Genomic DNA, 27,096 nt, shown 5'->3' on the forward strand with positions numbered 1-27,096 from the left:
AAATCAGACATTGTGCTGTCTGATTTTTTTCAGGACCCATTGAAAATGAATGGGTCCAGATCTGGTCCAGATCTGTTCCGCAAAAAACGGAACAGATCAGGAAAGAAACAACGTACGTGTGAATGGACCCTTAAGATATGTGTTATATGTTAGTATCTGGCTTTAACTATCAGAATATCAGGGGTCAGTACAGAGATCTCTCCCATCAGCTATTTATCCCCAGGACTGTGACGAGGGGACATCCTCTGCGTCTGGAGGAAAGAAGGTTTGTACACAAACATAGAAGAGGATTCTTTACGGTAAGAGCAGTGAGACTATGGAACTCTCTGCCTGAGGAGGTGGTGATGGTGAGTACAATAAAGGAATTCAAGAGGGGCCTGGATGTATTTCTGGAGTGTAATAATATTACAGGCTATAGTTACTAGAGAGGGGTCGTTGATCCAGGGAGTTATTCTGATTGCCTGATTGGAGTCGGGAAGGAATTTTTTATTCCCCTAAGGCCTCTTTCACACTACCGTTTTTTTCAGTTTTGCGGGCCGTTTTTTTGCGTTCCGTATACGGAACCATTCATTTCAATGGTTCCGCAAAAAAAACTGAATGTACTCCGTATGCATTCCGTTTCAGTATTTCCGTTCCATTGAAAGATAGAACATGTTCTATTATTGCCTGCAAATCACGTTCCATGGCTCCATTCAAGTTAATGGGTCCACAAGAAAAACAGAACATATACGGAAATGCATCCGTCTACTGTATCCGTTCCGTTTTTTCAGAACCATCAATTGAAAATGTTATGCCCAGCCCAATTTTTTCTATGTAATTACTGTATAATGTATATGTCATACAGAAAAACGGAATGGAAAAACGGAATCAAAACGGAAACAAAGCAGAATAACGGATCCATGAAAAACGAACCGCAAAACACTGAAATAGCCATACGGTAGTGTGAAAGAGGCCTAAAGTGGGGAAAATTGGCTTCTACCTCACAGTTTTTTTTTTTTGCCTTCCTCTGGATCAACTTGCAGGATGACAGGCCGAACTGGATGGACAGATGTCTTTTTTCGGCCTTATGTACTATGTTACTAAAATGATAGGTAACACATTCCCTTAAAATGCCATGATTGATGTGAAAAATGAAAATCCGACATCATATTGAAATATGCTTTATGTAAATCTGCCAATGTATTGAAATATCGTCATCATTATTGGTAATATCTACCTTTTAGCCATGTACAAGAAAAAGGGAAAGGAACAAACTGCATCTTGGAAAGTTCTGCAATTAACCTGTCACATGTGAAGCTGCTCTGACAGGTTGTAGACCATTTTCTTTCATACGTGGAATGGTATGGTTACAGACTCAAATTCGATCAACGCCAATCTCTAGTAAGAGCATTTAAAATAAAAAATGAAAAAAGCTTTTAGACTATAAAAACATCAGAACAAAGAATATCCTCCAAACATGAGAGGCAAGATATATAACACTTTGATCTTTAAGAAATGAATTAATCCATGCAGATCCTAATCCCTTACACTCAGTAATTAATAACAGACTCTCTTATATTGTAACAAAGGAATAATAAAGTGATTACTCAATTTATAAATCAAGTGGGGGGGGGGGTGAAAATTCATATATTCACCCATTACTTTACAATGCAACAGATATAAATGCAAATAAATTAATACAAACACCAGTAATGGCAATGACCTACTTAATGTATTTAAATATATGCATCTATTTTAAGGAGTCCCTGCTATGACGTATGTTAGAATCTGAAATAGCAATGTAATATTGTGCATGAGTTAAAGGCAGGTCCACTTATATAAATCTAGATAATCCAAACTGCTCATGCACACGACTGTTGTTGGATGGTGCCCGTATTGCGTCCTGCAAACAGCGAGTCCACAATATATGGGCACCAGCCATTTGTGCACCGCATCACGGATGTGGACCCACTCTCTTGAACCTGTTCTATTTTATTGTTGCGGCGCAGACTGATCACGGACCCATTTAAGTTGAATGGGTCTGCATCCGTCTGTCCCAGCCACATGGATGGTGACCGTGCATTGGGGACCGCAAGCTGCAGTCCCCAATGCACGGAACGGGCAGCACACCTTTGCGTGCATGAGCCCTAAGGGTATTTTTAACATAGCGTGTTTAAGAAAAACGCCACTGTTAATTCTGCAGATTTTTTTCAGATGCAGATGCTGTAAATCAGTAGGAAAATATTAAACAGCCCGCAAACAGTGCAGGCTTTTTATGGCACTTTTGGTGCATCTTTTTGGGCTCACTGTATTTTTTCCAATACACAGCATTCCCTGAGTCTATCATTTTTTCCCCATAGGCTTCACTATAGGAAACAGAAAACATGGAAAAATAAAAGCATGTTAAATGAATGAACTAAAAAGTCACCAAAAATACTTGAACTAAGTAACAAAAAACACATAACAGTATGTCAATCAAGCCTTAAAGTCATACTTCAAAAATATAGCAGCTCTCCGACAAATACTAAAGTCAAACAATGTAACTATGATTTGACAAGCGCACCCAGCGCTGATGTACAGCATCATTGGCCATACATACGACCACAGGAATTAGGGGGTCTGATATCCGGACAGATTATCTCTAACGAGCGTTCACATGGAGAAGTGTTAGAGATAATCTGTCAGTGTAAAGATGCTGCCAATTACCCGATCGGTAACGGATCGTTGGTGCGGTCACCTAAATCACGTTTTGTCGGCAGCAGACCGTACTGTCTAAACCGGCTTTGCTGCTGGCAAACAATGCAGCAGTCTCCTCCACCGACGAGCAAGCAATAATCAAGATGGAACGCTTCCTTCCCGACAGTCGCTTGCTACATCGGGCCATGCAGAGGGGCCTTTACACTTCTAACCAATGTACTATTATTGAATAGTGACCTTCGTGATATCATCTAAGGCTGCTTTCACACTAGCGTTCGGGTGTCCGCTCGTGAGCTCCGTTTAAAGGGGCTCACGAGCGGACCCGAACGCAGCCGTCCAGCCCTGATGCAGTCTGAATGGATGCGGATCCGCTCAGACTGCATCAGTCTGGCGGCGTTCAGCCTCCGCTCCGCTCGCCTCTGCACGGACAGGCGGACAGCTGAACGCTGCTTGCAGCGTTCGGGTGTCCGCCTGGCCGTGCGGAGGCGTGCGGATCCGTCCAGACTTACAATGTAAGTCAATGGGGACGGATCCGTTTGAAGATGACACCATATGGCTCAATCTTCAGGCGGATCCGTCCCCCATTGACTTTACATTGAAAGTCTGGATGGATCCGTACGAGGCTATTTTCACACTTAGCTTTTATATGCTAAAATAATGCAGACGGATCCGTTCTGAACGGAGCCTCCGTCTGCATTATTATGATCGGATCCGTTCAGAACGGATCCGATCGAACGCTAGTGTGAAAGTAGCCTAATATTGAAGGGTCTTTGAATTTAGCACAACATACCAATCCCACAGTTCCCTGGTTCATTTGTTTAGAAATTCTCAGCAGAGACCTGATTTTTTATGAACCTTTGTTTGCTACTTTGGGGTAATTTACATGAAAAACAGCGCCTACTCGTTGAGCCTTGAAAGGACTAGTAGCTTACAGACAGAGAAGTAGGAAGTTACTACAGTCAACCATCTCCCTTGATGGTAGATGTTAGGGGTTTTCTCACTAACAACACTTATCCCATACCCAGTCTGATTGCTGGGGTCCCCCCACTCATGGTAGTGGAATGAAGTGGTAGTCATACCTGTGCACCCCACTCCAGTTTCATGGTAGACTCCAATACCTCTTTCTGATCACTGGGGATCCGTTCGGTGGGACCATCAGTAAGCAGACATTTTTCTCCCATCTCATCCCCTATCCTGTCCCTATACACATGCACGCCAACAGGTTATTATAATATATTTTAAAAATATATATGAGCAGGTATGGATCTGCTTATACAAAAAACATAAACCATAAAAAAACATTTATTATTATTATGTGCTTGTAACAAAGGAAATGCCTATTTAAGTCAGAACCAAGATTCACTTTTCCTTGTGGTTTCTCCAGCATGAAGGCTCTTATATATAAATATATCTGTATAAGCAGTAACAGTGGTAAATGGCAGCCTTCCATACAGAGAGATTTGGATCAGCTCCAGTGAACGATGAAATGAAATACAGCTCCACAATTTTAAATGAGTTTATACATTTACATTCTACTTTTCTCTAAGAAAAAAAAATATATGAAACCCTCATCTTCAGGTCATCAAAGCTAACCTAAATTAACCTAACAAAACTGGAGAGGAAAGCGTTTTCTACTGTGAGGGATGTCCTTCATCATTAGGAACTGTCTGCCTCTGTCTTCTCTTGATTTGAAATACAGTGGTGAACAAGCAAAGCATTTCAAAATACCTTCTGGAGTCTTCGGAGCCCAACATACCAAATGCAAATATGGCTTAAATATGTGCATTGATTTTTCAAAGCTAAAGAAAACCGATTTCATACCTGTGACAATGTAGAATACATGTATACTTATATAATGCATCATCAATTGTATTGGTCTAGCAAATATGTATATATATATACGGTATATATATATATATGATACAATATTGTTCCATATTCACAATTCTATTCAATGGCTGGGTCCCAATATACAGCTATATAACTAATATTTATATAGCAAACCCATTGTAACACAGGCTGTAAGGTCAGGATATCTTCTGTGTATTGTTGGGCGAGAAATAGGAACTTGCTTAATGCCACAAACCTCTGCAGAATACATTTTAGTTCCCTGTTAGTGAATATGACAGGAATTGCTGGGAGGTATAGAGGTCCAGCTGTGAATTTCCACACACATATGTGCTACGCAGCAGAGGTAGCTATGTAATTATGGTGGTTAACCTGGTTGCTAGCAATTTTAACATTTTTTTTATTATTATTGGAAACAAATATATCAAATAATACCCTCTAGTTGAGGTTCAGTGCACTTCTGTGACAGGCCTGCACGTTAAGTGTTAATAGACACCTAGTAAACAGATAGGCTGAAACGGATTGATTATATCTCTAAAGTGACCGCTCAATGTACAAGATTGCATACAAGTCAATGTATTATTTTAGACTACAAACATAACTTAATATTTAAAATCAATCCGTAGCTCTCCTTTTAGCCTTAAAGGCTGTGTACACCTTTGAGGGCTATTTTTTTATTTTATTATTATTGCCTTCAACATATTTTGAGCTAAAAATCATTTTAACAACAACATGGAATCCTTTTTTGTGTACACAGCTGAGATGCTATATTAGCTGCCTGTGGATTTCCTCTCTTTTCCGTCATTTGTGGAGCCGATGGGCTCCTTATCTCTGATCTCTGACATTATAAACATTCCTTAAAGTTCAAACCTTATGTTACTGATAAGAATGTGGCTTATACAAGTGTTTATGACCTCTTAGTAATTTGGAGATAAGGGTTATTAGATGACAGGTACAAAGGGAAAGTACCAGTCACACAGCTAGAAAAACAGTTAACCCTTTGCGACAGAATGGCTCAATATTTGTAATAAAGGCCAATTGAAAATATGATTTTTTTTTTTGCCGAAAAATGAGTAAAATGCAATTATAAACAAAAAATGCCTCCAAAGGCGTACATAGCCTTTAAAGAGAGTCAAGGAAGCAGCATAACTTGCTGTGTTACACTTTGGTTATTCTGATATAAGCTAGGAATAGCTAAAATGGAAATATCCCTTTAAAAGGCATTCAGTTTGCTTTGCCTAATAGAAGTCTATGGAAATCAAAACCGATCCGTCTGGGTCCCGTTATGCAAGACGGAAACTCTCTTGCATAACGGGACCCAGACGGATCCGTTATACTTTCCCATAGACTTCTATTAGGATGGAAAGAAAACGGAATGGCTTCCATTTTGCTCTTTGGCTGGGTATTCCGTTATAACCACGTTATAACGGAAAGCCATAACGGAATCCCTAATGCTAGTGTGACCCCACCCTAACTTGCTTTTTGTTTTACAGAGAATTTATCAGGCTATATTCTTGTTGAAACCAATAAGAATATACCTTAAATGAGTATTCATGAGCTGTCAGGTGTTCCAAGATAAGGGCTACACAGAAAGCAGGCTAGTCTGCAGATAAACTAAAAGTCAAGGCTGAGATGTTCATAGCCTTTAAAGGGGTATTCCATCTCAGCCATTCCGAGCTTAGATTGGAATACCTATTTTATGCAACGGCCAAAGTTACAGAAATGGGTAACACGGTAAGATATGCTGCTTCCTTGACACCCCATTCTCTTCTATGGGAGTTAAGGAAACCCTGGGCACCTCTGGCCACTGCATACAACAGGCAGTCCATGCCCAGCTGAGATGGCTATACCCATTTATGGTCTATGTGAACAAGATATGCAAAATTAGATCCTAAATAATAAAATATGTCTACTGTTACATATCTGAATGCAAGATGTGGTAGTATTACACCTGATGGCTACTATACACATATATATATATTTTTATACTAGTAAACATAATACTGCATAATACCAGAATATAGTCTAGTCCCAGAAAGATCACTTTCACTCACTCATTAAGAAACGAGATGCAGTTATCAAATTACCAGAATATTATGGGCCATGCAATGTGTTCCCTAAGATGAATTTACATCATTTGGATATGTGCATAATGGAACATTTTCAAAGTTAAAAGTGCCAAAATAATTTCTATACCCCATTTCCCAGACTAATAGAGGGTAGTTTCTTCTTCTTAACAAATAATCATGAGTTTCACTTCATTATGCAGTATCAAGAGGTAGGTAATGAGGTAATGTGTCTTGGGCTGGTTTTACTATAACATCACTAAGGCAAATTGTAAGATGCAAAGTGAATGAAAAGATAATGATGGCTCGTTTCTGGTTCACATCACATGTGTGTGGATTTTCAGATGTATGCATTAGGGTACAGCCAAGATCAAAAGTGGATCAGGACATACACTGCTCTCTTTTTTAAATTCACTCCTGAAAGCTGGCCGTGCGGCTGTACCCCTATAACAACTACCAAAAGAGATATAGTACAAAAAGTGAAGCAACTTTAAACTGTATTAAGAGATCCTTTGAACAAAGGCTGCAAAGAGTTGGCATACATTTACACGTTAGCTTACAGTAACGTATTTCTTATCCACAAGATAGGGGACGTGTCCGATCACGAGAATGGAGAACGCGTTCCACCGTTTGAATGAAGCGGCTCCATTTAAATGGGGGAACATGGGTCCTCAGTCTCGTGATTGGCCCCCTCTGATTAGACACATCCCCTATACTGTGTTCAGGGGATAAGTTGTTGCAATGGATTCTCTTTTATAAAGAAGAAAGTGAATGTTCAGGACTTTTTCAGAAGGACACAATCCCATACTGTGTGAACTTATGTAAGCATCTGGATCTGCCTGCCATTGACTTCTATTAGAAAAAGAAAGCAGAACTTAAAGTATACTATTTTTCTGGTGTTATATTGAAACGTTCTGCAGCCACAATTTCTCAAATCCAGTGATGGAAACATGCCAAATGTCTGCCAATCAGACTCCCTGTTGACTCCCTGTTGACCACTACTAGGCTTGAGCGAATTGACCTTCGGATCATAGATCCGAAGTCGATTTGTTCAAATACTTACATTGTAATGCTGTATCCGTACTACCAACTGTATGGAAAAATATGACAAAGCTGAAGGGGTATTTTATTTTTTTGTAATTAAATTAGAGTTGCATCGGGTATCGAAGTCTCAATACACTTTTATACCAGTGATGGCATTGTTTTTTTAATACACATTTTTTTCTCGATACTATCAGAGAACATGGCACGTGCAAAGCAAGCCATGTTCTCATCAGCGGCCGCACAGTGGAGAATAGGAGGGAAGGGGAGAGATACACTCATCGCGGTGCTGGATGCTCACAGGATGAAGGACCTGTGAAGATGTCATCACATCCACATTACTGGTCACCTGGTGATGACATGATCACAGGTCCTCTATCCTACAATGTGCAGGAGGTTTATGCTGCAGGAGCAGGTGACAGGTGTGTGCTCCATGGAGACACTGCTGTAGGCCTGTACTAATGTGAGGCACATGGTCTTCTTACTTTAGTACCTCCAGGTGTCTCACCTTAATAGTATGTAACCCCATCATGCACCTCCTCTCATAATGGCCAACATGGAATTAATGTGAGGTACATAATGGGGTTACTTACTATTAATGTGAGGCACATGGAGGTCCAAATAGATAAAATGATGTGCCTCACATTAATAGTAAGTAACCGCATAACATAATGGGCAACATGGGATTAATGTGAAGTATATGATGGGGTTACTTACTATTAATTTTAGGCATATGGAGGTCCGAATTGATTAAATCAGGTGCCTCACATTAAGGCCCCATGCACACGGCCGTGTTTCGCAGCCGTGTGCGGGCCGTGGAAGCGCGGCCTGGATCCCTCCTGAGAGCAGGAGCGCACGGCGTCACTGGTTGCTATGACGCCGTGCGCTCCCTGCTGCCGCCGCAATACAGTAATACACTGGTATGATCTATACCAGTGTATTACTGTTCTGTGCCGGCAGCAGGGAGCGCACGGCGTCATAGCAACCAGTGACGCCGTGCGCTCCTGCTCTCAGGAGGGATCCAGGCCGCGCTTCCACGGCCCGCACACGGCTGCGAAACACGGCCGTGTGCATGGGGCCTTATAGTATGTAACCCCGTCATGCACCTCTATTCATAATGGGCAACATGGGATTAATGTGAGGTACATGATGGGGTTACTTACTATTAATGTGAGGTACATACTGTTATTACTTTAGTACCTTCATGTGCCTCACATTAATAGTAACACCATCATGCACCTCACTCATTAACCCATGGTATCCATTGTGTGAGTAGGTAGTTACTATGAATGTGAGGCACATGGTTTTATCAGTGACCCCATCAAGCAAGTACCTCCTCACATAATAGATAAAAAAAATACACATTCACCTCAAGTTTCCCGACAACACAGGGTTCATGTGTGGGTATTTTTTGTTTTGTGTGGTATCAAATGGTATCAAGAATGGCAATAATTTTTGGGGTATCAGAATCAAACTCTAAATTCTGCTATTGTGGCCACTCTAGGGCTAATTAGTCAACAGTGAAAAGATAGAGGTGAATATTGTAGGATGTGATTTTGACGGTAATTCGAAATGAATGAATGATTCTGGTTGGTGCACTAAATACAAAGTAAGGTGCAAATAATCTGCTAAAATGCATTCAGTTTAACTGTGGATGCCACAATGAATGATGCTGTAAGGTAATTTACACAAAAGAAGAAAACCTAGCGATTTGTGTTAACCTTATCTGCATAGTAGCGCTTCATGAGAGGGCCTATTTAAACGGACTGACTGAGTAGGCAATTATCGGGAATATGTCAAAGGCTATGTTGCCATACAAATTCATTGTCTGTGGCAGGAGATTCCTGTTTACACAGCACGATCTGCTGACCAGAAATGAGGATTTAGGTATCAGAAGCAACAATGTTTTCACCTGATGAATGAACATTTGCTCATTCATTGGGTGATCAGCTGCACCTTTACACGGGTCAATAATCGGGAATGAGCATTTGTACAAATTGAGTTTGCCAGACAATATATTAATGTCTATGGGGGAGGGGGGCTTGATATTGATGACCTTTCCTCAGGACAGGTCATTAGTATTTGACCATTGCGGGTTCGACACCCCGCAATCCCACCAATCAGCTGTTACCTGCAGACTGCAATGCCAGAATTAGCTGCTGAATGGAGCAGGAGGCAAAGCTTTGTTCAAAGTGAGTGGCTGTGCTAAGTTACTACAGCTCAGTTCCCATTGAAGAGAGCTGAGCTGCAGTAGCTTAGCACAGACACCACACTAAGAATGGACATGTGCTTCCTCCTCCATTCAAGAGCTAGTGTCAGCACCGGAGGCTGCAGGCAACAGCTGATCGGTGGGGGTGCCGAGTGTTGGGCCCTCACCGATCGGATATTTAGGAGCTGTCCTGATGATGGGTTATCAATATCAGGAGCCTGAAAATCCCTTTAAGAATCCTGGGGCAATAGAGTCAGACTCATCTCAATAACCTTGTATATTCCCACATTATCAATAGGTTTGCACAGAGAGGGGGGTGTTTTCCAACAATGGGCTTTTCCCAATTTAGATGTGTGATTTCACTTCCCACAGGCTATGGAAGAACAGGAATCAATTTCATGGTAGAAACCGTTCAGTGCGCATCATTTTTATACCACAGAATCAAACCGCTGCCGTACCGTATGCCTGAGATTAGCTGTGATGGGTTAAGCATGGGCACATAGTAACTCCACACTATGACATGACTAGAGGTTCTCTTAAAATGTTACAGGAGGGTGTTGGGTGGTTTATAATAAAAATAACGGATAACTACTCAGGTTTCTGGTGTTATTGAGCATGAAAGCTCTAATCTGATGGACTACTATGGATCAGGCCAATCCCACTGTTAGCAATGTCAAATCTGACCACTGTTCCACATCCAAGAGTGTCTAGAAAGAGGTTTCTTATTTGTCTTACTAGCATGCTGATCAATACCAACTAGCAGACTCTTGATCTATCCCTAGAAGACCTAGAATGACTTCTTCAGAAAGCAGAATTTAATTAGAAGCAATTATGAAAACAATGCAGTGACCTTATTCAACCTCTATGTAGCCTACAGCCAGCTGGAGGTTATTTACTGACGCTTACGGATATTGCACCTCCAACCCATCTTTAGATACATGATAAGGCAAGGTCATCAAGTCATTGTGTTCACAAAGACGGGCCAAAATGAGCTCCTGCTTTGACGCATTGGCCCCGGTGTTATCAAAAGAGTCTCAAGGTAAAGGTAGTGATACAGGTTGCAACAAATGTATGTATGTGTGCCATTTTATTAGGTTTCTTTCAACATGCATACCCACACTATTCTACCGTTTTCTAGTACTTTAGGATAGGTCATCAATATGTGATCAGTGGGGGGGGGGGGTGATACACCACATCCCCACCAATACGCTGTTTTGCAGTAGCTACAGTACCACAACTGCACAAAGCTTTGTGGATTTCTGTAGTGGATGGAGCCGGTTACTGCAGCTTCCATTCACTTCTGCTGCTGACTCCTACCAGCAATGGTACGGAGTGTTGGACCCCCAGCCATCAGATATTGATTGCCTAGTCTGAGCATAGACCAGTGATACGGAAGTACTGAGAAGGATAAAGTATGGCCTTCTGTCCCATTTCAGAAATGTTTTGAAGACCTTGCCAAACAGTAAGCCAGACCCTCCATTCTACTGCTTTAACAATGAGATGAGTTTGGAAGTACCTCCACATTCAGGCATGCCCGGACAATACATATATTGGACACAATATCCAACACTATTATGGAGCACAATGGACCAGAAAAGTGGCAACTGCTTTCATACATAGAGGTAACTGTGTTTTGTAAACCCGTAATCTAGCATACATGAAGAATGGCGTGATATAGCAAGTTAGTTTATCCAAAGGAAAAGAAAAAAAGATAGAGAAAGAAGGTGTTATTAACCCAATCAGAATCAGGCAAAGTTGCAAAAGAAAGGCAAGCAGCAGATTGCTTGCTGCTGGCAAAAACCATCGCTTATATTGCGCTTGATATACATGACCCCATTATACCTGAAAGAGAATAAGTAGTTATGATAGGGGACAAGCCGAAAAAGCACTTTGCAGGTATTAATAATCCAGATGGAAGCTTTCCATGCAAAATCACAGTCACAAAGAGAATGCAATACAAGTGATATGTCAGTGCGCCAATCATAACCATCCGAATAAGACTTATTGTACAGTTATTGTGACAGTATTTTATGTCGTTTTTATTCATTTAATTGTTTTAGGCCAGTTTCAGACGGTTGTATTATGGGCATGGCACTTAAAGGGGGTTGTCTCACTTCAGCAAATGGCATTTATCAAGTAGACAAAGTTACTAGAAGCAACTTACTAATGTATTGTGATTGTCCATATTGCTTCCTTTGCTGGCTTGATTCATTTTTCCATCATATTATAAACTGTTTGTTTCCCTGGTTACGACCATCCTGCAAACCATCAGTGGTGGCCGTGCTTGCACGCTATAGGAAAAAACACCGGCCTATTTGGTGGCCTGGACCATGGGAGCAGACATAGACTAGAGCTTTTTCCTATAGTGTGCAAGCACGGCCACCACTGATGGATTACAGGGTGGTCATAACCATGGAAACGAGCAGTGTATAATGTGATGGAAAAACGAATCAAGCCAGCAAAGGAAGAAATATGGACAATCACAATACATTAGTAAGTGCCCTGTATTAACTTCCTCTACATAATAAATGCTATGTGCTGAAGTGAGACAACCCCTTTAACTCTTCTGTGCTTCTGAACTGAACTTGGATCACTATAGAGCAAAAGAGTAATCTTATTTTAGTTTATGTAGAAACATAAGAAGTCTATTGCTTCATATTGTAGAAGCTGAAATATGGCAGTATCAATTGACTCCACTGTTATAAGCATAAATTGCCACTAATCCACTAGGCAATCTTTACCTGAAGCCTTCATGAGGCATCGTAAGGCTACTTTCATACTAGCGGCGCCGACCTCCGCTAGTGTGAAAGAAGCCTGACCTGAAAAGACAGAGGTAAAGGGATGCAGAGCTTACTGTCAGAACAATGCCCCTATGTTGAAGGACAATAATCCTTCTATGCCGAGATACCACATTATATGGATTCTATATTATGGTATCATGACAAAATGATGCTCAGGTTAGTGTTTCTGAAAAAAGGGGTGCCCCCATAAGTACAACAAGTTGTGGTCTCAATGGACGACCAGTAGTAGTCTTAATGTCTGAGTGCCTGATATGAGATAAGAACCATGTGGCCCATCTAGTCTGCCCAATATACTGAATACTATGGATAGCCCCTGGCCCTATCTTATATGAAGGATGGCCTTATGCCTATCCCATGCATGCTTAAACTCCTCCACTGTATTTGCAGCTACCACTTCTGCAGGAAGGCTATTCCATGCATCCACTACTCTCTCAGTAAAGTAATACTTCCTGATATTACTATTAAACCTTTGCCCTTCTAATTTAAAACTATGTCCTCTTGTAGCAGTTTTTCTTCTTTTAAATATTCTTTCCTCTTTTACCTTGTTGATTCCCTTTATGTATTTAAAAGTTTCTATCATATTCCCTCTGTCTCGTCTTTCTTCCAAGCTATACATGTTAAGGTCCTTTAGTCTTTCCTGGTAAGTTTTATCCTGCAATCCATGGACCAGTTTAGTAGCTCTTCTCTGAACTCTCTCCAAAGTATCAATATCCTTCTGGAGATATGGTCTCCAGTACTGAGCACAATACTCCAAATGAGGCCTCACTAGTTCTCTGTAGAGCGGCATGAGCACCTCCCTCTATCTACTGGTAATGCCTCTCCCTATACACCCAAGCATTCTGCTAGCATTTCCTGCTGCTCTATGACATTGTCTGCCTACCTTTAAGTCTTCTGAAATAATGACCCCTAAATCCCTTTCCTCAGATACTGAGGTTAGGACTGTATCACAGATTTTATATTCTGCTCTTGGGTTTTTACGCCCCAGGTGCATTATCTTCTTTCAGTTCGAGTGGGTGGATGGTTGAGGGAGGCGGATGGAATGGAACTGGTTAGATCTGTACCTGATTTGTTAATTCATGGATGCCTTTGTGTTGGAATACTTTGAAAATCACATTTTTTTTTATGTGGAAAAGTGATTATAGATAAGTAAAATGAGCTGATTAAAAAAAAATATATATAGACTCGGGTAAATTTTTATTTTATAGGAACCTAGCCAGCCGGCCAGAATCCTACTCCATACTGATGAGTGGGTAAGCAACCCAAAAACAGCTGTCTACAGATGGATGTCTATTCTGGCTATATTCCCTGGTCATGTCCCAAGGCATGTAAAAGAGATTGTAACTCATAGGGAGGCACTGGTGAGATGGTTCTCCTTTCTCAGGGGATACCACTTTGCATATTGCTTTCCCATGGAGCACTGCCAATAAGTCTCCATACTTCTAGTAAGTCTCCACTCAGGGTTGGTCTCCTTAAGGAGAACTGGCACCCTGCCTAAGCTTCACTGGGATCTGATAATCCTGCAACCAGACATTTCTCTAGGCAGTAAACCTGAACCTACTGCCACTAATGATGGTTAAGACTGGATTGTTAGAAGATTCATCTGGTTTTAAAGGTCCTGTGTAGGGAGTTGCTTTCTTGTCCATATAATTTCTCTGTGCCATTAGACATACTGTACTTATTGTCAACCATTAGTCAGGTACAATATTCATCATCAATGAATATTTAAAAAATGTTACTTTCAAAATATGAAGCCAGTTTTGCTCTTTTTCATCAAATGCAGGACATCACTAAACATTTAGGTACATACAGTAAGTCTTCCCATGACAATGTAACACAATGCATATTGAGTAGATAGTATTTTACGAGACTGTCTAGTGAAAAGAACCATTGCAGAAGATGCTCTCGCCTAATGTGAAAAGGGCATTGAATGGTATCATCATCTGCATATCAGGACACCCTTGCTTCTAGTCATTACCTCTTCAGAGCCTTCTTGGTGGAATCAGAGGTGTCATTTAAAATCTTGAAGAATAGTCTTGAGACTTTTGAGTCTTCAGAAAGCCATTCATATGGCCAATTATGGTAATGGTGGTTGGAGTAAATACCGAATTGTTTCCCTGTAGCATGTGAACATCAAACACCTGTCATGTAATCTCATCAGATACTAAACAAAGGCTGTGCCCTCTCATTAGACCCTAGTCAACTGCAGCAAACTAACTAATGAGGTTGTGATTGCAGGAGGAGGATAAATGAACAAATCAGAAAAGAACAACTGCAAGAACATATTTTGCTCAATAAAGCCAGATCAATGGTGGCACCAACTGCAAACACAACGTCAAGCACAGACGTCTCCAAATCTGTCCAATATTAATATAGACAGTAAGATTTTCCAGATCGCAAATAGACCATAAAAACTGAATTTTTGCAAATCTGCTTCATGGTAGTACAAGATGTTACCTTTCTTCCATTCATTTATCATAAAATAGTGTAATGGATGCGCAGAATGTGCAAATCCAGCAAAACGACTGTCATTACATGGTAACCCCTTCCAAAGTGCAATCAGTGAAGGTAGCAGGAGCTGGCACAATATATGTATATGCGTGTCTGTTTCCTAAGTGGCCTTGACTAAGCTCTACATGAAGTTTGCACGTTCTTCTGGAGGTTATTCAAGAAGACTTTATGAAAGAACAAGAAATTGCAAAAAGCAAGGAGAAGGTGACACGTCAACACCAACAAAGCACTTACAGTGCATGCTGATAATGGGAGCAGAAATATTCCAATGCATGTACGGTAAGAGGATAGCACTTCTAATAGAGTCCTGGCCCCACTAGGTTGTCACTGCTCCTCTGAAGTTGTTACTGTCTGGCTACTAAAAACTCAAAGTGGCTCCTAAATCTTTATGAATTAGTCCATCCTGAAGGCAAACATGGGTGAGAAGAGAACGCTGAGGTCAGTCTGAACATTACAATATCCAGCCCATCCCCATCCACTTAGACGTCAGTATGTCCAGGCTATTGACATCCATTTGGTGACAGTATTAGCGACTCTCTATCAAGCAGAAGGTGTAATTACCACTGAACGATCATTTTAGGTTGCACTGCTGGAATACGTCCTCATTTGACAGCACTTGCCCTCATTTTTATCTGGGGCAGCCTTAAGATAGGTACCAAATATGATGCAGTGCTGAAAAGAAAGACTACTAGTAGTCTACACAGGAAACGGCTATCCTACCTAGCTGTCTGTACCCAAAACCCAGGAAATGTGCCTGCTGTAAGTTTAGGTGACGGGCACCCTCACAAACAAAAGCTGCATTATGTGACAATCATGTGACCGCCATTATTTCCTAGAAGAGCATAGAAAATTGGTCACTGGACACCATATTATTATACTGAGACATACACAGCTTGGATATATTTATTGTATTTTAGAGTATATATAAATATATATATATAATATATAATATATATATATATATATATATATATATATAGTTTTTATATATATTTTTATATAATATATCTATATATATATCTTATGTAGCTAGTCCTACTGAAGTTATTTTACCTTCACGGATAGGCTGAGGAAGGCTAAATATGTAATAGACGGAGCTTGGGGTATTGCCCGGACAGGCATGGGACTGCAATTATAAATTACAATGCCCTTTCCTCACTTCACAGTTCTATTCATCTTTTTGAAACATTGAGAGACAGATTGGACATCAGGGAACGGGTAAGCCACAGGACGACCTGTATTTCTACACAAAAGCCTAAGTGTGGAAAAATGGCACCCTGTGTCACCCATTCTTCACTTCCTGAAAAAAAAACATATTCACGGAAAAGGCCATTTAAACAGCTCTTGGCAGAACAAGTGCTGATTGTCTCCCCCGCACGTATCAAAGCAGAAGAAAATCACCAGCACTGAGACAGGGCCTCCTCCGGGGAGAGGAAAGGGTTACACAAAACGTGCAAAATAAAAAGGAGTATTTTTTTATTTTATTTTTTTAATAGACCCACAAATGCAATCTAACAATGCAGAATGAGGTATGGTAAATTGCAGAAGGATGATCTCTCTTGTACACAAATGATGGTCAGATGCTGGAAATGCACTTTTGTGGCGGTTTTCACCTAGGACACGGCCACTTACTGCTGTCACGGAGGTCAGAGTGTAGCTAATAGGCATCATTCTGCACAGAGCGTATGGTTTCACCCCAACAATACGCTCTCTAACCAGGCATCATGGTGGTGGAAGGTGTCTATGGCTGCATAGGGACCACACACTGTAAATCACATCTGTGCATATTCCGCAAGATGCGACTCTGAACGAGACTGATATGGAGAGTTTGGCCACAGATCTACTCTGGAGGGGAAATCATGTCCTAAGCCACGACTGCAATCATTAAACACATCATGAAGCCCACTGTGCAATCCTCATTAAAGCAGCCAGGAAGGAGAAGAAGAAGAAGCCTCCTCTAAACTGTGCTTCCAAACACACAGACAAGACAGGAATGATGTGGGATCAATTAGGAGGCTTCTTCCTCTGAACTTTCCATATTCTTGTTTTTCAAGGATCAAAATTCTGCACCACAGGAAACACCCCCCTGGCAAGTTCTCCTTGACATTTGTGGAGAAAAAAAAAACCTGGTGCTTCATTAAGACAGAAGAAAGCAAAAGTGTAATAGGGAAAGGGCTGGCTGGGAAATGGGAGAAGGATGTATCTGAGCAGCCAACCTCCAGACATGGCAGTGAGAGCAGCCTGTATTACCAAGTGGAGCATGGCAAGGTTCAGGCAGGAGCCACACATCCAGCATCTCTCCATAGCTAGCACCAGCCACATCACTGAGGAGACATAGCCCCAGAAACCCTTTCAGAAGCAGACATAGGAGAAGAACCCAATGAGCCATCTCCGGTGATGTTTGCTGAGAACATCCCAGAAGATCCAGACTTTCCATCAAATCTGCCTGGTGAAAAACACTGCTATAGCAACAGATGGGAGCTTTGTCTTCCCTCAGTGACAACAAGCCATGTTGCACCACAAGTAACAGGCTGACTGGCACCACCAACACAAGGGCTGAGGACAACCACTGCGACATTAGGAAGGGAGGGAGAGGGCAACCATAAGTTCTGGAGGTGCACAGATGGCAAAGACTGGCATAGTGTACCGAGCCCTAGGTCCTCACCAGGCTGCAGATGCCTCCATGTCAAGAGGACACCACACAACTCTCACACTGTGCATCTCCAAGGCTCAGAGACCACCCAAAAAACCCACTTCATGGAGTTTAGTGGCCTGAGCCGCAGAATGGCTGCCTCCTCCTGCCCTTTCCATAGAACTTTAGTGCCATCTATTGAAAACTTGCAGAATAAAAGGGGATCGGGGCACCTATTGATCTGGATGCCAAACAAGCCAATTACTCAACAGGATTTTCTCCCTATAGCTCGCCCTCCTCGGTCCTTCCACCTGCTTCACCGGCGATTGGCGCTCAGTGGGAGCTGTGCCCAACGCGCCACGCATCTTACCGCATAGCTCCAGCGCGGAGAAAAGTCGCAGCATATTTACCTTCTTTAAGGAACTGAGAGTGGATAAGAAAGAGAAGTAAACAGCAGATGGCCGCCCCTGCTAGTGCCCATAGAGCCTTCAGCAGCTGCATGTCGCTCCCCAAGTCAGCGAATCCCCACAAAGTGACAGAGTGGATCCCCAGCAGCACCGCCACGCATGAAGGAGCTCACAGCAAAGTCTCAGGCTTCATGCTCTGCCCCAGGAAGCCCCCGACCATCCATGAATCAGCTTTCTGTTCCTCAGAGTTGGCAATAGATAGGAGCCATCAAAGATCCCGGTCAATAATTCCTGGCCATCCCCCCAGATGCCCCTTCCTCTCGGCTCGGGGTGCCCCCAGGATTGCTGCAACTTGTCCTCCCTGGCACCGGGCTTCAGGCGCTCATTCCGATGCAGGGATCCGGCGGTGGGGAGGAGCGGGCAGAGCTGGAGACGGTCCGCGCCGCAGCTCAGGCTTCTGCTGCTGATTGCGGAGGCTGCGCTGCTTCTCCCTCCTGTTCTCAGGGAGGAATGTGCGATGCCGCTGCCCTCCCTTCCTCCCTCGCTCCCTCCCTCGGCGGGTACAGGGCTGGCTGGTAATAGAGGTGGCTTATTTATTGTGTCAGTGCCCGCTGTCCGCTGCCTCCTTATTTGAACAGTGCCCGAGCTCAGCGCAACTTTCCCTGTGAGGAGACTGTGACGTCACGGTGCGCCCCCCGCCACAGCAGTGTCTATACCCCCTCTCCTCCCCCCGAGCTGTCACCCCCTCCTACAGAACAGGACAATCCCGGCACTGGGATTCCACCAGACCTGTGCCAGCAGCCTGGTACCCAGTACCACCTCACAGTGGTGCTGCGTTAACGGTGCGGCCTGAGAAATGTACAGTCTGTGGCTGCCTATTGTGTGTGAATGGGCAGCTAATCCTGGCATGGTGTCTGGCGCCATAGTGATGCACATAGTGGCTGGTTGTCTAGGACACATGAGGGGAATGAGCTCTTTCATGGCTCTTTATAGCAGAGACTGATGGATGTTAAGTTTCCTGGAGGCTGTCCCTTGTCCTTACAGTCCTGTGCTTGATGTGGCAGTATGGCGTCTGTCCAGCTAAGAGTGCCCTCACACGGCCGTGTTTAGCAGTCTGGAAACCGCGCGTCTGCAAAACACGGATACAGGCCATGTGCACGCTGCATCATCCAGTGGAAAGCTCCTGGCACCATACACCCCCCCAGCATAGAAGACTGGGGCGGCTTTTGGCATGCCAAACGTAGCCCTGCAGCATCGCAACCAGTGAACCTGCAAGCGACTGCGACCCTACAGTGGCAGAAAGTCCAGCAAACTGACGCCATATACTTTCATTATGAGGAGAAATACTGCACAGTAGCATCGCAGTGCCATGATCTTTGGGTGTATGTGACGGGCAGAGTCGCTGTGTAGCCTAGCCCTGGCACTCCAGCTGTGGTAAAACTACGACTCCCAAGATGAACACTTGCTTGGCTGTTCTCAGAACGCCATAGAAATGAGTGGGGCATGCTGGGAGTCGTAGTTTCACCACAACTGGCGTGCCGGAGGTTAGCCATCACTGGCTAGCCTAAATCTTCTGCGTCATCACACATATAAGAAAATCTTCTATATAGTTCTGGTCGACTCCGATTTAGGGCTCATTCAGACGACCATATATTTGTGTCCGCATCCGTTCTGCAATTTTGTGGATAGGATGCGAACCCATTCATTTCAATATGGCCGCTAAAGATGTGGACAGCACACCGCGTGCTGCCGGCATCCGTGCTTCCGTTCCGTGGCCCCGCAGAAAAAGATAAAGCATGTCCTATTCTTGTCCGCAACTGCGTGTGATTGCGCCGTTACTATTAGACCCATCCACGTAGAGCCAAGAGGCGGACGTATTCATTATCATAGACCCTGTGCCTCCAGGCATTGCTCATACATATGGTATACCCTTATACTCCTGGGTCAGACATGTCATACAGTGTGACCAGTGGTGGTCCGGCAATCCTGTGTGAGGGGAGAGGTGGCCATCCATGTGCAGTCATTCTCCCTGGAAATCGACACAAATCAATGGCGCTACCTGTGTCAAAAAAGTGTGAAGGATCCGTAACAATGTTCTAAATGAGGAGTGTAAGTCAGTGTGTGATTGGCTGCTGGGCTACTGCGCAATTGTATGGACGCTGTGCCACCTGTCGCCTCTCCTGACATGTCTGTTTTAGTAACTACTTCTATTCCCCATGTAATAAGAAATCTGGAGCATCTGCTCTTATGACTCTGTGTTGTGCCATTCCTCTATTATTCCTGCTAGAAGTTTATGAGTGAATTGCTAGCTGTTTGCAGTGAAGGTCCAGATGGGTGTTACCAGTTGTGGGAGTGTCCATGCACTTCTTGACACTATCCAATCAGTGCCTGCCAGTGTTAGACTTTGCAGGAACACCCCCCCCCCCCCAACTGGTAACACCCTACTGGATCTGCTAGTAATTCATTCCTGAACTTCCAGAAAGGATAAGGCTACTTTCACACTTGCGGCAGGACGGATCCGACAGGCTGTTCACCATGTCGGATCCGTCCTGCCGCTATTTCGCCGTGCCGCCGCTCTGTCCCATTGACTATAATGGGGACGGGGCGGAGCTACGGCGGTGCACGACAAAAGCCGTCGGACTAAAGAGCTGCGCCGGAGCTCCGCCCCCGTCCCCATTATAGTGAATGGGGACGGAGCGGCGGCACAGCGAAATAGCGGCAGGACGGATCCGACATGGTGAACAGCCTGTCGGATCCGTCCTGCCGCAAGTGTGAAAGTAGCCTAATGTCGGAAGGTCACAACACAGAGTCATAAGAACACAGGCTCTATTACATGGAGAATGCAGTGAGTTACACATGATAGTTTTGGTGAAATAATTTGCATTTAGAAATCTGCATTGATTTGTTCCTCAGTTATTCTTTCTGGAAACATAAGTCTTTATGAATAAAAGAGGGTGTCCCTATGTAATAAGAGAGGTTGTCCCTATGTAATAAGAGAGTGTGTCCCTATGTAATAAGAGAGTGTGTCCCTATGTAATAAGAGAGTGTATCCCTATGTAATAAGAGAGTGTGTCCCTATGTAATAAGAGAGTGTGTCCCTATGTAATGAGAGTGTGCCCCTATGTAATAAGAGAGTGTGTCCCTATGTAATAAGAGAGTGTGTCCCTATGTAATAAGAGAGTGTGTCCCTATGTAATAAGAGAGTGTGTCCCTATGTAATAAGAGAGTGTGCCCCTATGTAATAAGAGAGTGTATCCCTATGTAATAAGAGAGTGTGTCCCTATGTAATAAGAGAGTGTGCCCCTATGTAATAAGAGAGTGTGTCCCTGTGTAATAAGAGAGTGTGCCCCTATGTAATAAGAGAGTGTATCCCTATGTAATAAGAGAGTGTATCCCTATGTAATAAGAGAGTGTGTCCCTATGTAATAAGAGAGTGTGCCCCTATGTAATAAGAGAGTGTGTCCCTATGTAATAAGAGAGTGTGCCCTATGTAATAAGAGAGTGTGTCCCTATGTAATAAGAGAGTGTGTCCCTATGTAATAAGAGAGTGTATCCCTATGTAATAAGAGAGTGTGTCCCTATGTAATAAGAGAGTGTGTCCCTATGTAATGAGAGTGTGCCCCTATGTAATAAGAGAGTGTGTCCCTATGTAATAAGAGAGTGTGTCCCTATGTAATAAGAGAGTGTGCCCCTATGTAATAAGAGAGTGTGTCCCTATGTAATAAGAGAGTGTGCCCCTATGTAATAAGAGAGTGTGTCCCTATGTAATAAGAGAGTGTGCCCCTATGTAATAAGAGAGTGTATCCCTATGTAATAAGAGAGTGTATCCCTATGTAATAAGAGAGTGTGTCCCTATGTAATAAGAGAGTGTGCCCCTATGTAATAAGAGAGTGTGCCCCTGTGTAATAAGAGAGTGTGCCCCTATGTAATAAGAGAGTGTATCCCTATGTAATAAGAGAGTGTATCCCTATGTAATAAGAGAGTGTGTCCCTATGTAATAAGAGAGTGTGCCCCTATGTAATAAGAGAGTGTGTCCCTATGTAATAAGAGAGTGTGCCCCTATGTAATAAGAGAGTGTGTCCCTATGTAATAAGAGAGTGTGTCCCTATGTAATAAGAGAGTGTGTCCCTATGTAATAAGAGAGTGTATCCCTATGTAATAAGAGAGTGTGTCCCTATGTAATAAGAGAGTGTGTCCCTATGTAATGAGAGTGTGCCCCTATGTAATAAGAGAGTGTGTCCCTATGTAATAAGAGAGTGTGTCCCTATGTAATAAGAGAGTGTATCCCTATGTAATAAGAGAGTGTATCCCTATGTAATAAGAGAGTGTGTCCCTATGTAATAAGAGAGTGTATCCCTATGTAATAAGAGAGTGTGTCCCTATGTAATAAAAGAGTGTGTCCCCTATGTAATAAGAGAGTGTGTCCCTATGTAATAAGAGAGTGTGTCCCTATGTAATAAGAGAATGTGCCCCTATGTAATAAGAGAGTGTGTCCCTATGTAATAAAGAGTGTGTCCCTATGTAATAAGAGAGTGTGTCCCTATGTAATAAAGAGTGTGTCCCTATGTAATAAGAGAGTGTGTCCCTATGTAATAAGAGAGTGTGTCCCTATGTAATAAAAGAGTGTGTCCCTATGTAATAAAAGAGTGTGTCCCTATGTAATAAAAGAGTGTGTCCCTATGTAATAAGAGAGTGTGTCCCTATGTAATAAGAGAGTGTGAATGTGTAGAGACACCCATAGATAAAGGGAATGGTAACACCCAGTTGTCAATTTACTTGGATTTTCATATCAAGGTCATGTATTTCCAGGAGGAATTATAGAGGATCGACACAATCCAGAGTTCTAAGGAAAGGTGCTCCAAAACTTTGGTAATTCAAAAATCAACTAAGACCTGTCAGGAGAGGATTTGCTGGTGGGAGCGACATAGACTTACTAAGGCTACTTTCACACTAGCGTTCGGGTCAATCCGCTCGTGAGCTCCGTTTGAAGGGGCTCACGAGCGGACCCGAACGCAGCCGTCCAGCCCTGATGCAGTCTGAATGGAGCGGATCCGCTCAGACTGCATCAGTCTGGCGGCGTTCAGCCTCCGCTCCGCTCGCCTCCGCACGGACAGGCGGACAGCTGAACGCTGCTTGCAGCGTTCGGGTATCCCCCTGGCCGTGCGGAGGCGAGCGGATCCGTCCAGACTTACAATGTAAGTCAATGGGGACGGATCCGTTTGAAGATGCCACAATATGGCTCAATCTTCAAGCGGATCCGTCCCCCATTGACTTTACATTGAAAGTCTGGACGGATCCGTACGAGGCTATTTTCACACTTAGCTTTTATATGCTAATATAATGCAGACGGATCCGTTCTGAACGGAGCCTCCGTCTGCATTATTATGATCGGATCCGTTCAGAACGGATCCGATCGAACGCTAGTGTGAAAGTAGCCTAAGGTGGGTAGGTTACAGTAAGTTGTCTTTACTGGGAGGCCATCCATTAAAACCACATCTCATCCGGAGCGGAGAGCCTCGCCAGAAGAAGACTCTCACCTTTGAGAACAGCTGGAATCCATGCATTACACAGATGGCGTTTTATTACTGGCGCACTATGTAAAGCTGGATTTCGGTGCAGAGAATGTTATTCTTATCGGATCCGAGTGTATTCACGTCTCAGATTTGTGCCAGAAATTGCTGTGACTGAAAAGGAGTTCCATTCATGAACATGTGCATTGATGTCTATAAGCCACGTCCAGGTGACTTGGGCAGAAGCAGAAAATCCTGCAGCGGTATTGTGTGTGTGGTGGTGAGAGGCGGCCAGGTCTATGGAAACCGTCAATCGGGCCGCGATATGTGATTCCTCAATTCCCATAGAAGTGAATGGGAGCTCTGGAAACAGCAATCCATAACCCCAGCTGTCTCTGGCTTCTGTCTACGGGGAGTAGTCCGATCTCAGCCGTGATTGTCTGGGATGGGAATACCCCTTTAAATCAGTGTATATAAAGGAATAGGCGCTATTTGGGTACTTTCACACTTGCGGCAGAGGATTCCGGCAGTTCAGATTCAGACGCAAAAGGAATCATTTGCGGATCCATCGGACAAATGCATTGCAATACCTTATCCGTCTTTCTGGTTGTCATCTGGAAAAACGGATCCGGTATTTACCCTTTTCACATTTTTAAAGGTCTGCGCATGCGCAGACCACAAAGCTGGATCTGTTTTTCCAGAATTTGGGGCCGAATACAATGGAAATTAATGCCGGATCCGGCATTCCGGCAAGTGTTCAGGATTTTTGGCCGAAAGGAAAACTGCAGCATTTTGCGGTATTTTCTTCGGCCCAAAAAACGTAAGAAGGACTGAACTGATACATCCTGAACGGAATGCTCTCCATTCAGAATGCATTCGGATAAAACCGTTTTTTTCCGATATTGAGCCCCTGTGACGGAAAAGAAAAGCGCTAGTGTGAAAGTACTCTTAGAAATGAGCGAAGTTTACAAAAATCCACAAAGAAATTTGCTTTGTGACAAATTACTTAGTCATGAAGCGCATTTCTTTGTAAGTAGTGGGTGCATTGACGGGGAACTGCGATTGAGCCTCCCCATCACTGAACCCCTCAGATGCCGCATTCATCGCTGATCGCTGCATCTGAGATGAAAAATGAGAGCTTTTCAGGGGTTAAAGATCCCGCGCAATATGCCGCGCAGTGCGTGATGACGTCATCGCACTGTCCGGCGTGGTGACTTCATATGTCACTGCGCACAAGATTTCACGCAGCATCCTGAATCAAGATTGCCGCAGAGGCCTCTTTGTGCTCAAATGGATGAGTAAAGTATAATTTTTTTACCGCTATTTCAGTGAAAATTGATAAGTTACCACAAAGCACGAGGAAACTCAGCTTCGTGGCAAATCGCATTACACTTCGGATACTTTCATTCGCCCAGCACTAGTAGCTAATATAATTCTCTATGAGCCGGGGACCTCCAAAAAAGAACTATACTTCAAACACAGGTTTAAATATAATAAACTGCGAAAGTGTCATTTTCTATGCAGTCTAAATAGATTTCCTAGAACGTTGACGGAATTGTCCAGGTGGATAAGAGCTGGAAATGAATATAGAACACAGTCCTGCTCCAGTGCCGCTTCTCCCGCCAGCCCTGCAGTCAGTGACTGGCCTCAGTGGTGATGCTTGCAGCACTCAGCACCACAGTGGTCATGTGTATGATGTCACCGTCACAGGACTAGCGGGTGAGTATCAGCTATTTCTTTATTTTATTTCAGTTCCTGCTCTTATGGAAGATTCTTAATATTCTAGACAACCCCTTTAAGCGCAAAGGGGTTGCATTACCAGTAGCTAGGAGTCTAAATCAAGATGCTAAAACACAGAGAGAGATTTTTCCTGTGAGGAATTTTTTAAAGGGGTTGCCTGACTTCAGCGTGTGGTATTTATCATGTAGAGAGGGTTAATGTAAGGCACTTACTGTGATTCTCCATATTGCTTCCTTCGCTGGCTGGATTCATTTTTCCATCACATTATACACTGATAGTTTCCATGGTTAGGACCACCCTGCCATCCATCAGCGGTGGCTGTGCTTGCACACTATAGGAAAAAGCATCGGCCTCTATGGTGGCCGGGGCTGCGGGAGCGCACATAGGCTGGTGCTTTTTCCTTTATTGCACAAGCACAGCCACAGCTGGTGGACTGCAGGGTGGTCTGTAACCATGGAAACGAGCAGTGTATAATGTGATGGAAAAATGAATCCAGCCAGCAAAGGAGGCAATATGGAGAATCACAACACATTAGTAAGTGGCTTGTATTAACTTTCTCTAAATATTAAATGCCACATGCTGAAGTGACACAACCCCTTTAAAGGGAACCGGGATTTTGTGTATAGAGCTGAGGACATGGGTTGGTAGATGGCCGCTAGCACATTCACAATACCCAGTCCCCATAGCTCTGTGTGCTTTTATTGTGTAAAAAAAACGATTTGATACATATGAAAATTAATCTGAGATGTGTCCTGTACGTGAGATGAGTCCAGCGTGAAGGAGCCCAGAACCACCCTGCATCCCCAGAATCTCCTCCTTGCTCCCTGACCTCAGAAAGCTAGAGTGCCGTAATATCGCGATGCGCGAGCTAGCGCATGCACAATGTCGTCATAGTGTTCCTTCCCTATGCTGGCACAAGCCTCAGGGAACAAACTGCGCATGCACTAGCTCGTACATCGCGAGATTGCGGGGCTCTAACTTTTTGACGGGGAGCAAGGAGGAGATTCTGTGGATGCAGGCGGTGCTGGGCTCCTTCACGCTGGACTCATCTCATGGACAGGACTCATCTCAGGTTAATTTGCCTATGTATCAAATCGTTTTTTTTTACACAATAAAAGCACACAGAGCTATGGATACTGGGTATTGCGGATGTGCTAGCGGCCATCTAGCAACCCATGTCCTCAGCTCTATACACAAAATCCCGGTGACAGGTTCCCTTTAAAGGGGTTGTCCAGGTTCAGAGCTGAACCTGGACATCCCTCCATTTTCACCCCGGCAGCCCCCCTGACATGAGCATTGGAGCAGTTCATGCTCCGATGCTCTCCTTTGCCCTGCGCTAAATCGCGCAGGGCAAAGGCATTTTTCTGAGTTCCGGTGACATACCGGGCTCTCTATGGGGCTGACAGGCAGCCCGGTGACGTCACCGGCACTGATGGGCGGGATTTGGCTCTGCCCTAGCCAGTAAAACGGCTAGGGCAGAGCTAAAGCCCGCCCCTCAGAGCCGGTGACGTCACCGAACACACTGCTGGGCGGAAGTTACCGCCCGGCAGTGTGTTATTGAAAACACAAGAGCCTGTGCCCTGTGCGATCTAGCGCAGGGCACTGGAGCGCATCGGAGCATGAGATGCTCCGATGCCAGGCTCAGGAGGGCTGCTGGG

The 27,096-nt window shown here is 43.7% G+C and overlaps 1 protein-coding gene across 2 annotated transcripts in view; it reads right to left on the minus strand.

Moving 5' to 3' along the window:
- TAFA5 (TAFA chemokine like family member 5) overlaps positions 1 to 18,793 on the minus strand; it is a 579,109-nt gene extending 560,316 nt beyond the window's left edge. For both annotated transcript variants that reach the window (XR_006387627.1, XM_044276778.1), the window contains exon 1: positions 18,192 to 18,793. Coding sequence is in view for 1 of the 2 variants with exons in the window: in XM_044276778.1 (XP_044132713.1) it covers positions 18,192 to 18,282 (91 nt within the window). In the remaining variant the exon portion in view is untranslated. The remainder of the gene's footprint in view (positions 1 to 18,191) is intronic.
- Positions 18,794 to 27,096: the final 8,303 nt, after the last annotated feature.

The sequence above is a fragment of the Bufo gargarizans genome, chromosome 2 (genome assembly GCF_014858855.1).
Source record: "Bufo gargarizans isolate SCDJY-AF-19 chromosome 2, ASM1485885v1, whole genome shotgun sequence".
NCBI classification, from domain to species: Eukaryota; Metazoa; Chordata; class Amphibia; order Anura; family Bufonidae; genus Bufo; species Bufo gargarizans.